Source organism: Cynocephalus volans, chromosome 13, assembly GCF_027409185.1.
Source record: "Cynocephalus volans isolate mCynVol1 chromosome 13, mCynVol1.pri, whole genome shotgun sequence".
Taxonomy (NCBI): domain Eukaryota; kingdom Metazoa; phylum Chordata; class Mammalia; order Dermoptera; family Cynocephalidae; genus Cynocephalus; species Cynocephalus volans.
This window is the reverse complement of record NC_084472.1, coordinates 40,419,832-40,432,868: the sequence shown is the minus strand read 5'-3', so window position 1 is coordinate 40,432,868 and position 13,037 is coordinate 40,419,832. Positions and strand designations below refer to the sequence as shown.

The following is a 13,037-nucleotide window of genomic DNA, read 5'->3' as shown; positions in this document are numbered from 1 at the left end:
TCCCACTGTTGGCTATTGAGTTCACGTGGGTTAAACTTGGTTTGCTTTTATTCTCTGGTTGTTTTATGTATGCTAATTTTAGTATCTTTTCTTCCTTGCTTTTCCTTTTCTTCTGGTCTCCCTAATTGTCCCTGACACTATGCTATGTGTTCAGTGACTAAAGAGCTCCCAATCATTGTTAAAAGTGTAAGCTTTTTATGAACTAGCACATATATTTTATTCCACAAAATAGTAAAGAGATTTGGATGTCCAACAATTAGGCTTTAGTCTATCGTCTATCATGCTTTGTACATAGTAAATGTTCAGTGACAGATCTATGTACTAGAACTTGTGATAACTTGGATTGTTCTTCTACATGTTCACAGTGGCACAGCTGACACCCACGGTACCACAGAGAGGAGTTTTCAAACAGTCATTATCATGATCAAATATTAAGTGCTGTGTGTCTGCGGCAAGAAAGGTGGAGCTGGTCTGCAATCTCTTACCTCTTTTCAAATACTATAACCTTTACCTTTTCTATACATGACTTTCATGGGGAGGTGCAATGACACAGCATAAGGGACTCTGGCTCCCAGAGTTGGGGACCTCAGACCTAAGGCCTATTGAGAATAGGAATGCCACTGCTCGTCAAGGGCTGACTCCTGAAGCAAAGTCTCCTTAGAAGCTGGAGCTCTGCTGGAACCACAACCGAGCTTTCACTTTCTGCACCTGCAGTCTCCACTTTCTCATCATCTGCTTTCTTATTCATTAACTCCTTGCCATCTGGATTTGGCACACAACCCACCAAGCCTTCAACATATGAGGCACTAGATACATACTTTTAATTTTTCTGTCATCTTCAGGGCCACCAGTATGTTCTTACATATTCTCATTTGTTCTCATCCTCCACGAACTCTCTGCAGCTTCTGGTCCTGCTAACCACCCTTTTCTTCTTAAATCCATTCTTCATCAACCCTTCGGTTCTCCTCCAGCACTTCTGCCATCCCTTCTCTGCATCTTTCCTAATCCCCTCTTATTCTGCCTCTCTTTTTACTCTGTCCTTCGGTGGATCTCTGGGTCCACACAGCACTGCCAACTGCTGCCTTAATGACCTATCACTTCACACTGCAACCAAATTCTCTCTCTGGTTTCTGTAATCCTGTTCATGTGCCACCAACCACTCCCCCAGTTGCCTAGAGCCAATATACTGGAATCATCTTTGACATTAGCAAGAGAGAGAAAGAGATGAATCGAGGATGACTCCTCATTAATATAATCTTTTTGCTTGACATCTGGGTATATAATGGTGCCTTTATGATGCTTATAATCTGGAGGTGGGGTGGCAGTGGGGGAGAAAGGGCAGGATGATGGCTACAATCCCATCGAGTAGATGAATAATTGCAAAACAGATCAGAGTGGAGATATGGGGTAAGTCTGCCTAACCCAGACTAAGAGGAGGGAGGGATTGGGAAAGAAAGACAAAGTACAATTTGGTCACTTCATGACATTTTGCCTGTTTAAGAAGTGGCTTCCCACTGCCTACTTAATTAAACACAAGCCTCAGCATGTGGGAAAAAGACCCTCCAACCCATGACCACAACATTCTTTTCTCACCTTATCTGCCAGGATTCCCCAACCACAGATTCAAACCTCATTACAACTGAACCACACACCTTTTTCCAAAGGTTTCTTGGGTATTTCCACCTAAATACCTCTGTTTACATGGCTCTCTTTCTACAATGTGCTTCCCAACCCATCACCCATCACTACCCTCACATCTCCACTCTCCACAAGTCTCTTCCATCCTTTAAGGCCCACCTGCCATGGTGACTACTCTAAAGAAGTATTTCCTGATCCTACCTCTAGTCCCCCTAAGAAAACATGGAGGTGGCCCACTGTCATTTGGACAGCACATCCCTTTCTCGTGACCCTTCAAGTCTGTTTTATAATAAGCTGCAGGTGGTTTCTTCCCCTAGATTATAGGGGAATCTTCTGGATTGTAACCTCTTTGAATTTCTCCCAGGATTTCACTAAGTTTTATATATAGGAGGCAGCAAAGAAATAATTTAAAAAATTTCTCTTGTCTTTATTACTTCCCCTTGAATTCAGTCAATTTGCATTAGGCACTATACCAGCTCAAGTGTAGGCCACAGTCCCAACGAGTATTCTGTCTCATCACTTTTTATTTATAGAGAGATGGTTTGCTGGAGTTTCCTACCAAAGATGCTTTCCTTATCTCTGTCCAGTGACAGGCCAGCCTTTGGAAGGCGTGCTTACTAATTTCTCTAGCCAAGAAAGGCTCCATGTTATATCAAAGCCAAGCCTGTCAAAATTGTAACTTCTTTGCACCCACACCTGAAGCTGCATGATTCTTCATTCCCACAGAGGTATAAATAAAAACTTCCATCAGGACAGAGCAATGTTTGCCAACTGTGGGAAGATAAATGGCCTGGGGGAATTCATGCTCCAAAGGCAGAATTGCTCGATTTCTGATTTCAATGTAGCAGAAGAGATGCTGTGAGTCTAAGACATTTCTTGTGTTTCATTACTAGAAAGTTATGGGTTACAACATTTAATTTGATTAATCCTTGGTTTCCAAAAGGAAACCTTAGGAGAAACCTTGGAGAGCTCAATAAAATAAGTATGTGCAATTGTTAAGACAGGAAAGAAAAAAAATAAATGACGTCCATCAGAGCCCACAAAGATCATTTCCAGTCCCGAATATGGTTCCCCAGAGGCAGCCTGGAAACCAAATTATTGTCAAAGAGATGCTTACCTTTTACAGCAGCTCACAGCAAAAGAAAAAGTATAAGTTAACATCTCTCCCACGACTCATTTTTATGTTATTTTTTTTCTTTTGTTCTCTCTCTCTCACTGTCCCTTTCCCTCTTTCTGATATTAAGCCCCAATCTGAGCCCTTCAACCAAGTAGACATGTGTCACTGGATGAGTCACCAGACCTTCTGAAGCCTCAATATGCTCATAAGCAAAATGACGTGTTTGTACTACCTTATTAAGATTCTTTTAATTCTGAGTCTAAATACAAATGCAAGTGTGCTCTGTCTGCCCCCATGCAATTGGTCATATTAATGCTCTAACCTATTTCTTTTTAACGTGTTGACTATGGTTTCAGCCTGCCCAAGGATCATGCTAATTTGTTGGTGGGAGTCAGGTAAGAGGAGTTCCTCCTCTGCAAAATGAAAGATGAAATGGCTAAGCAAAGTGGCTGGGGCCAAAGATGAATCGGGTGAGTCACAGATTAATTCATGGGCCAGAGGGATCTGTCTTGAACCTTCATTGAACAACTAATTCTTTGGCCAAAATGGCCAATGGGGACTTGGGTGTTTTCTTCCTGACTGACCATTGTGTGTGTGTGTGTGTGTGTGTGTGTGTGTGTGTGTGTGTGTGTGTGTTCAAATTCCATATTCAAATTCCACTGTATAAATGTGAGACTTTTAGAACCCTAGATTATCAGGTCTGGACAGAACCTTTATTGTCATAGAGTCACTTGTGGAAACTGAGACAATAAAGGTCCTTCAAAGAAAAGAAGCAGTCTTTCAGCTAGCTAGTGTGGGAGCCAAACTTTCCCAGGTCCTCATAACCCTACTTAAACCACACAGCAGCCATTAGCTAACTCATCTTTCATTTCCTCCCCCAGGAGGACTGAGAATTCAACTTGGATCGAGGTTAAACAGACTGCACTTCACCAGCTTTCCATTTCCTACTCTCTTTTTTCCTGGTCTGAACTTTCTCCTCCCATGAGTCTCCTCTTCTTCCTTTCATTCCATTTTTACAAATCTTGCCTCATGAGTTTCTTTTGCATGGTCTTCATGACATTTCATCCATGTGGCTAACTCCCTTCTCTGGATGACTGCTTGGAGGAGGTTTTCGTATTATTTATGGCTTGGGCATCCATTTCCTGCCAGTGAGTGACAGCAGAGACTGCCTCTCAAAATGCCTCACAGCGCTGATAAAAGGAGCTGGCAGAGGGTGAGACGAAGCCAGGAGGAGAGGTGGAGCAGGCCAGGCTTGAGGGAATGCCACCACCTACATGGCAGGATTCTGATATCTGGGAGGTGAGCTCAGGATTGATTCTCAGCATCCCTTTATCACAGAGAAATTACTTGACATTTGGGGACTTGGGATGGCTACCCTGCCTGACAATGGCACTGGGCTAGGAGGTAATGCATGTAAATTCACTCTTCACCCTGTTTTCCCATTATCTGATAGGAGTCTAGATAGCAGTGGTCACAATGTCCCAGTACGTGGCCTAATTTTAGGTCAAAGTAGGCAAAGATTATTTCCAAGGGTCTGAACAGGAAGAACATCACTCACACTAGAGACTTCTTCCACCGCCTTGGAGAAACTTGGCTTTGAGGGCACATGGCATCATTCTGACCACGTGTTGTCAACCCTGCACAGGTTTTCTCTTCTGGGAATCTGCTGCATGTCAACATGTGAGAGATGGAGATGCCTGGTGAGAGAGGGGCTCCATGGGGACTGATAAGCCTTATCCCAATTCTGAGACTGCACTTTCCCATTATTTATTCATTTTTTGGCCCCAGGAAAGCATTGCAATAAATGGAGATTTTGCAAATGGTATGAATTTAGAAAATAGGCCAGAAGAGCCACTCCCTTCTGAAAACAAAAAAAGAGGGAATATAATACAGGAAAATGGTAAGGAGTCTTTGTGACTTCTAAGCTCTAGGTGTGTTGTAAAGGAGCTAACAAGACAAGGCAGCCATCTGCCAGGCCAGGGGAGGGATGGAGAATGAATTATTTTCCAAGCAGGAAAGAGGAAATGGAGTGTGCAACTGCTGCTATTGCTAAATGGGGTTTCTAATTCTTTTCTCCATAATGGTAATGACTCACATTTATGTGGTGCCTTTCATCAGCTCTGATCTCAAGGAGTGCTCAAAGCCCTCTCTTGACTCAGCTCCTAAATCTGGTCCTCAACAGGCTAAAGGATGACATCTATATTTGTGCTGTGTCTATTTTAGAGCTCATGTAAAATACAACATTCAGATGCTACAAAAGTGAATCCAGAGTGAAGAAGGAAAAGGGAGAGGGAGAGAAGTTGTGGAAAGCACAGATGCTTATTTCCAATCATGACCCCAGAATCATCCAGCTGACTAGACAACTAAATTCAGATGAAGCCTCTGAAAGATCTTTAGGCTTCTGGCACCCCCAGCCTCATCTCATCTGACCACATCTCTTCATGGAGCTTGGCACTGTGGAGTCTCTCACCTAAAGATCAATGCTCTTTGGGAATCCTGAAACACTGACATTGGGTTCCAGGTGCTGCTAAAGATATTTTTTTTTCCCTCATGCTTTGAGGGTTCAGAAATGGAGGGGAATTTGGGATATACGGAAGGAATGGCCAAGACTTGGAAGGGATGTGAATGATAGGGAATCTGGTCTGTTCCAGTAAGACATTCCAAAAGATGTGCTGGGACATCGGGCATAACTCATATAGACATAGAAGCCACTAATGATTGTGATTCATTAAATGCTGGGGAAAATAAACTCATATCACACAGAAATAGGCACAGAGGAGTGGCAAAAATAACTCAGAGAACTGGATTTCAGTAAGGACCAAAATGGAAGCCCTGTCTACGTAGATGTTTCCAGAGTGATATTCAGGAAAGGTTAGGCCATAGGATTCCTTCTTCACTGGTTGGGATTTGAATCAAGGAATGTCTTCTTTCCTTAATTACTCTCTTCTGCAATGATCACATAATCACTATACAGACACCTAGGGAAAGGCAGAAAGTCAGAGGATGGATGGAATTCTGAGAGGAACAGTGGTAGGGACACAGAGGAGCACTGGTCTGCATTCTAGAGTGGCCTTAACTAGCCAGGTGACATGTGGTTGAGCTTCAGTGCAGTGGGCCAAGCCCTGGGCTTAGAATCGAAAGCAGAGGCTTTCTGAACCTGGCCATGTCACTTAATCTCTTTGAGCCTTAGTGTCCTGACCTATAATATAGGAATAAAGGCACCTGCCTTCCAAGATTGCAGGAAGGTTGTAGTGAAGAAATGTATATGAAATGGCTTTAAGAACTGAAACACACTACACACAGAGGTCTAGCCCAGCCCTTCAAGTTACAAATGGGAAGACTCCAAAGAGGTGAATCCCATGCCTGAGACCACAGAGAGAGTTCATAGCAGAGTTGGGCTTAGTTCCCAGTTCTTCAGGCTGAATCCAGCTTTCGTTCATGACATCGTCATGCTGCCCAATTCTTCCCATCTCATGTGGCTGGCTGAAGATCAAATGAGAAGATGGGAGGGAAGTAAGAGTATTTTGAATAAGGTGAGGGCCACCATGTGAATACAAACACAAGGAAAGTGGTATGCCCAGAATGTGGGCACCCTCGGAGATCCACACAGTGACCACAGATGGATCCCACTGGGAAACTTCATGAAGTCAACCAGCACCAGCAGTACAGTCTGACCACAGAAAAATCCCAGTAAGACCTGTGAGAAACCTAACTCAACAATGGCTAGTTTTAGCTTCTGTGATCTTGCTTCTCAGGTCTGTTCAGTTAGGATTCTTGCTTGTGGGTTTTTAGCAGTAACCCACCACCATTGTTTTCTAGACAAATATTGCCCAGAAAATACAAAAATAAGAACACCCTCTATCCACGGCTAGTTTAGTGCCCATGGATCAGTACCATCATTCTGAAAGACTCATCAACAGTATTTCTCATGTGCAAGTTTAATCTAGTGCCTCCTATCCATCTAGTTCTTAGCCTGGGCTCTGTGCAAAACCAAACACCTTCAACAAAATCGGGTGAGGAGAAATGGCAAACCCAGATGAGCCCATCTGCTTTGGGTAGACATGAAGGGTGGGCCATTTATTGCCTTTAGCAAATGCAGGAGACGTGACTGCAAATTGGTCTCTTCGTTAACCAAGGAGAACATCTACCACTACAACTCACAAGCTAGTGGAAATCTGCGACAATCTTTAAGTGGTTTCTAACTCATAATCATATTTCTTCTTGAAATCTGCTGGCCTAGAAAACGTCTGATTCCTCATGAATAGACTGTTCTTACCTTCGTTAATTATGGACTCCCTGGGAAGGGAGAGGACAAGTGAGGGGTACGCATCATAAATAGAGGTGAAACTACACCCAAACCTCAAACGAGGATGATTCATCCTTTAAAACCAGGCTTTGGCAAGAGAAGGCAGGGGCAACACAAGAAATTCTTTTATCTTCTGCATCTCCTAGGATAAGAGTTTCTACTATCTTCCTAGTAAACAATGGCTCTGTTCTTCTATAGGAGTCTTATTATCTATGTGATATATGCACAGGGAGAAAAGGATGCTTTTGCAGATGTGTGAGTCTCCCATGGCTGGGAAGGATCTGTGTGGGTGGGGAGGTTAGCAAGAAAATTCTGCCAGCAACTGATAAGGAATGAGATCTTCCTAGCAGCAACCAACACTTCACTTTGGAGATTAGTGAGCAAAATCCCATTCCAGTGGACGTGCTAAGAGACATAGTGGTAAGATCCTGTGGGGATAGGAGGCACATAGCAAAATGACAAGTACCTGAATGTAGCCAAGGCTTCACATTGGGGGACTGCCCAGGGCAGCTTATCAAATGCCTATAGACAAAGGGAGGACAATATGGCCTGGGGCTGGCTCCCTGAATCCTTGAAGTTAGACTTCAGGATTCATTGGTCATTGGCTTCCACGGACTCTGTGATAGACTTCTGACCTAAGATGTGTGACTTCTGGAGACAGCATGTTGGATAAACTATATATTCATTCTCTTCCAGCTTTGTCATTCTTGGAATCTTGTTGGTATTCCTAGTGATTTTGGGGGGCTTTATCCAACCAGCAAAATGTAATTTCAGATCAGATGAAGACCTGAGAACAGCATTTTTAAAACAGAGCATAAATGTACTGGATAGGGTTGCAGCCCAGGCAGCTACTGAGGCAGAGGTCCACAATTTCTCAGGCAATGACTCCAGGAGAAAAGAAAGGCAGGAAGTACCCAGTAAACAATGCATAAAATGTGCAGCAAACTCAAATGTGCAAGGAGCCCTGCTGGTTTCGTTCCCAGCTCTCTGCAAACTAAGAAACACAATGTGCCAAAGATGGCTAGCATCTGCGGTGCAAAGCTCAGCAATGAAATAACTAGACAGTTCAAGTCTGAAGAGAGACTTGGCCTTACCTGGAGACATGGAGGAGTCATAAGAACTTCTCTCCTTGCGGGTCATCTTGAAGGCTTGGATGTCCTTCTCTCTGTACGTCCCAAAGCCCTCAAAGCTCCTCCTTTTACTCCCACTCACATCATTGTCCCACTTGTCATTTGAAGGGGTCATTTCACTGAATACGTCCAGGCTGTCTGATCTCGTGCTGCCACTGTCCCCACCACTGCCAGAGTACCTTTTAGTGCATGAGTCCACAGGCTCACTGCTCAGGTCACCTTTGTCCTTGGTCTGCGTCCAATGCTGGGCATCAGAAAGTGACAGTGTAGACAGGGTGTCCACTTCAAAGTTGTTCTTAGAAGCTCTGTGGCTGGCTTCACTGTGCTGGTGCCTCTGTTTCTCCTTATGCTTGTTCTTCTCACTCACCAATGGGAGCTCTTTGTCTGCGCTGCTCAGCCGCTCGCTCAGGATGTGGCTGGAGAAGCCTGTGGCTTTGCCTGCAAAGAGACCACTCAGGTTGTCATGGGTCCCTAGGATCCGGTCTTCCTTGTGCTTATGCTTGTGTTTATGTTTCCTCTTGTGGAGCCGACTGCTGGACAGACTGGCACTGCCCACCTTGGGAGGGTTCAGGGATGGCTGCATGTCACCAAGGCCCATGCCAACAGGTCCTTGCAGGTGTACTCCATGCTTGGCTTTATGCTTAGCTGTACCAGACATCTTTACATGGGAGCTCGTGTGGAACTGAGGTGGGGGCACTGTTGGCCTCATAAATGGGGAAGCTGCTCCAAGTGTGTGCGATAGGTACAAAGGAGCTGGGTACTGACCGTAATAACCGAGGTTCATCATAGGCATTGATGTGTAAGGCATTCCATAGGGTGCATAGTAACTTCCACTGGGAATAGGGTAGCTGAACCCTTGTAAAAAAGGCACCTTTGTCATGGTGTCATTGGTTTTTGCAGGCCTACCACGTTTCTTCTTTGACTTCAAGTCTGAAGTCCTACGAAGATAGAGCAACGGGTCATACTGGATATATGGCACCGGGTAATAGTGATCAAAATTAATTCGAAAAATGCTGGGATATGGATTCTCATGGTAAAAGGTGTAACTCCGGTGGGAGATCCTGAACACCTGGAACTTGGTTATGAGCTCTTCCAGGTCTGCCAGAAACTGGAGATCATCACGGTTTTGCAGGCTTTTCCGTTTCCTCTTGTGCTTTGGCTTCTTGAGGCTTTCATGGGCCAGGAAGTTGTCCACCATGAGGTGCTTCTGCCGGTGGCCATGCCGGTTTTTTGTGCTGGTGTCAGACGGAATGGCCTCCGGGTTGTCCAGGGAGCAGAAGTCAAAAGAGTACCTCCGTCGGGATTCTGAACTCTTCTCCGCTTGGTCAGACGTGCTGTTGTTGTCTGTCCCGATGCCACTGTCACTTGGTATCGTCTCCTCACTGTGCGACTCACTCACAGGGGACAGCGTTATTTCCTTTAGTGAGCCGATCTCACAAAGGTGTGAAGGTGAGTTGGCCATCAGCCTGGGTGGTGACAGCTTCCAGGTTCCACTGTGTATTCCCTTTTGGGTTTTGGTTGGAAGAGCACTGATGGGCTGGAGATTTGGCATAGTTTTCAACTCTGAAAAATTGGTTTCAGTGCTGGCGGGGCTCAGGTTGCCATTTGACCCACCTAACTGTGTTGAAAGTGGGTGCATAGCTGCTGGTGAAGATGCCACAAGTGACTGAAAGTTGGAAGGCACGGCTGGAACATCCGGCTGGCTAGAAACAGGCCTTGGGTGCTTGATGGCTGTTTTGGGTTCTTCGGATGGGGGTGGCAGCTCTGTTCTTGGCTTCCTGCCCCTCTTCTTGCCAATGTAGATGGTTCCCCTCTTGCTGACGTTAATCTGCTTGCCCAGTTTACTTTCGATTGCTGATGCCCCTGGGCTGGTTTCCGGGGGAGCTTTCGCCTTCAAAGCAATGTTGCTGGAGCAGGACAAGATCTGGTTCAAGATATTTTTCCTCTTGAGTGTCTTCATCTTATTGATCGTTTTGATGGTCTTCTTATCCAACACACCAAGCTTTCCAACTTTTTTGTGAAATTTCATCTCGCTCATGGGTTTGTCCTCTCCTGGTACTAGCTGGGCCAACTTAGCTAAATTGTGTCGCCTCTTTCTTTTCTTGGTGCCAGGAAACTCTCGGCTGATGGGACTGACTGGGCTGGTGGAAGTACCCTCGTGAATTGTCTCAACTGTGAGTAAAGGCTGCTTCTTTGGTCGTCCCCGCTTCTTTTTGACTGGAGTGATCACAGTAAGACTGTCTGTGTTGGTGTACAGAGGGCTGGATGGGGTGATGGGGTAAGCAGATGGCGGTTCCACCATAAGTTTATCAGAGGTGGCCATGACTGCCTCACGGAGCATACTGGTGGGTTTTGGTTTGCTGCACGTCCACCTCCGTTTTGCAGCAAATTTTGGATGTTGGATTTCTGGCAGCTTTCTTGATGGTGAGTGGTCTGTGCATGTTGGAGGCGTCATGACTATGAGTGGCTTTCGCTGCTTAGGCACACCTCCTGGGACAACTTTCTCGGTATTTCCACCAGTTTCAATGCCAACTGAGGGGGACTCATTCTCTATCATTTTACCCAACTTAGGCACACGGGGATCTTTTTTATTTCCCTCAGAGTTGGAGAGTATCCTGTTAACTACTTCACTGCTCATAGCAATTCCAGAAGCCAGGGCTTTCTCTGGTATGATCTTTTCCACCACTGCTTTAATGGACTGCCTCTTTTTCCTCTTGTAGCTGGTTGGATCTAGAGAAGGTGCCTTGATGGGGATAGTAATCCGGACATGACTTGAGTCATTTTCAGGATTACTAATGGAACTCATGCTCTGCCTGGCTGGCGATGCCTCTTGGGCATTATCTGCAGAGTAGCCTTCCCTTTTCCCTTCTGTGTTATCAAATGCTTTCTGGGCATTCTTGACCCAGTCCAGGTCTGGGTTTGGTACAGTTTGACTTATCACATCTTTCTTGCTGGACTTTTTCTTGCTACTTATAATAGGTGGTTCTGGGGGCTCCTTTGCACCTCCTCCCTCTTGATCTACCAGGGGCTGAAGCCCATTGCACTCAGCAGAGCTGCTGGGTGGAGCTGGTGAGCTGTGGTTGCTTGGGGATGGAACCACACTCCCCAAGAGCAAATCTTTGCTATTGTTAGACAACTGACTCCACGTGCTCCCTGCATTGCCTTTCTTACCCTGGGCTTTTGCAAAGGAAGCCATGGGCTCAAGAGCTGGGATCTTGCTGGTGCTTGTAGTTTCTCTGCCAGACTCTGGACTGATGAAGCAATTCTGAGTGGCGGGTCCACTGTCAGAGCTGGTGGACCAGTCCACGTGGTTCTGGCTGCTGCTTTTTTGCTGGTGCTTTGGTTTTAAGGTGTCACTGGTGAAGTCCTGTGGGAGGCCCGGGTCGTAGTGGAGAGTTGAGTGTTTCTGGGGCCTCTCGTAAGCCTAAGGGTGGGTGGAGTGGAGAGGGAGAAAGAAAAAGAGAAAGAGAGAGAAACAAAGATGAGCATGTTGGAACTACTTAACATTTAAGGTCCAAAGCCTTAATTATTTGAAAGTTGAAAACAAATAACTATGTTAACAGCCACCTTTCATTCCAGAATGCTTTACAGAGGTTTTCTCAATTGCAGTAGTAAAGACATATTGCACTGACTTTGAACATTGCTAAGGATGAATTAATTGCTACCTTTTCCATCTAAATAGGAGGAACTTTGAATTATTTCGGTTTAATGCAACCTGAAAATACAAACTGCTTAGAGAGAGGAGGAGGAGGTTCTAAAGGTCACTTAGCCCAGGGTCTGTATTTTACAAGTGAGGAAGTTGAAGCCTGGATAGTGGAGAGTCCTGCGCAAGGTGGCAGAGCCCAGGAGAGACTCTGAACTTCCTAAGAACTCCCAGAGTACTTTTGCCTAACTCAAGCTGCCTATTATTATGTCCCTGCTTCTCCTCAAACACACGTCTTTTCCTTGCTTTCTCCTATTTCCAGTTCGTTTCAGCTTGTGCTTCACCCTAGAGCTCAATAGCTCTGTGCTGAAACAACAAGGAGCTCACCAGGAACCACCACAATAAGCCCAAACAGCACAAGTTGAGGAATTAAGATGGGAACAATATGAACACTGCATGGGGGAAAGAGGGCCAGTCCTGGGCATGAAGAAGAAATGGAAGAAGAATATAACATGAGAGAATCGTTCTGAGCCTTCAAGCCTTTGTGGATTCTAGGAGTGTTGCTGTGTTTGGAGTTAGCACACTGAGGCATCCACCCATAAACCTCTCTTAGACAGGTATTGTTTTCTCGAGGAAACTATTGGCAACTATTTGATAGTCTCAAAAGGAATCTTGACTCTCTTGGACAAATGTGCCAGGAAAAAAATCATTGTCATTGAAGATGACTACTGTGAACTTTGTCAACTGTGTTTTCCCCTACATTGATTCTAAATGAATGTCTTCGGCACCTTCCTAAGGACCGACTCTCCTGGTGCTTGAGGCGCAACATAATCAAAATCACAAAGGGAATGAATGCTGAACACATTTTTTTGAGATATTAAAACTATTTTTAATATAAACATGCTCTCACTGTTCTAGATGGATTTTAAGCCATGCTAGTAGTACAGAGAAACATGCCTTAAAGCTCATTGGATGATTTACACATAGAGTAGTAAACTTACAGGATGCATTAGCTTAGGATTTGTTAAAAAAGGAAAAATATTAGTAAATTGAAGAAAGCTTTGGATAATTTCCCAGCTGAGAAGTACATGATATGCTTAGTGAATTTAGAAAATTTTCACCTATAATATATGTCTATGTATCTATCTATATATCAATCTATTTATCTATTATCTATCTCTGTTGGCCATCGATGTTATAGAA

At 44.7% G+C, this 13,037-nt stretch overlaps 1 protein-coding gene across 2 annotated transcripts in view; it reads right to left on the bottom strand.

Moving 5' to 3' along the window:
* Positions 1-13,037, bottom strand: part of SETBP1 (SET binding protein 1) — a 364,306-nt gene that overhangs the window by 92,969 nt on the left and 258,300 nt on the right. For both annotated transcript variants that reach the window (XM_063077190.1, XM_063077191.1), the window contains exon 4: positions 8,156-11,615. In XM_063077190.1, coding sequence (XP_062933260.1) covers positions 8,156-11,615 — 3,460 coding nt within the window. The remainder of the gene's footprint in view (positions 1-8,155; positions 11,616-13,037) is intronic.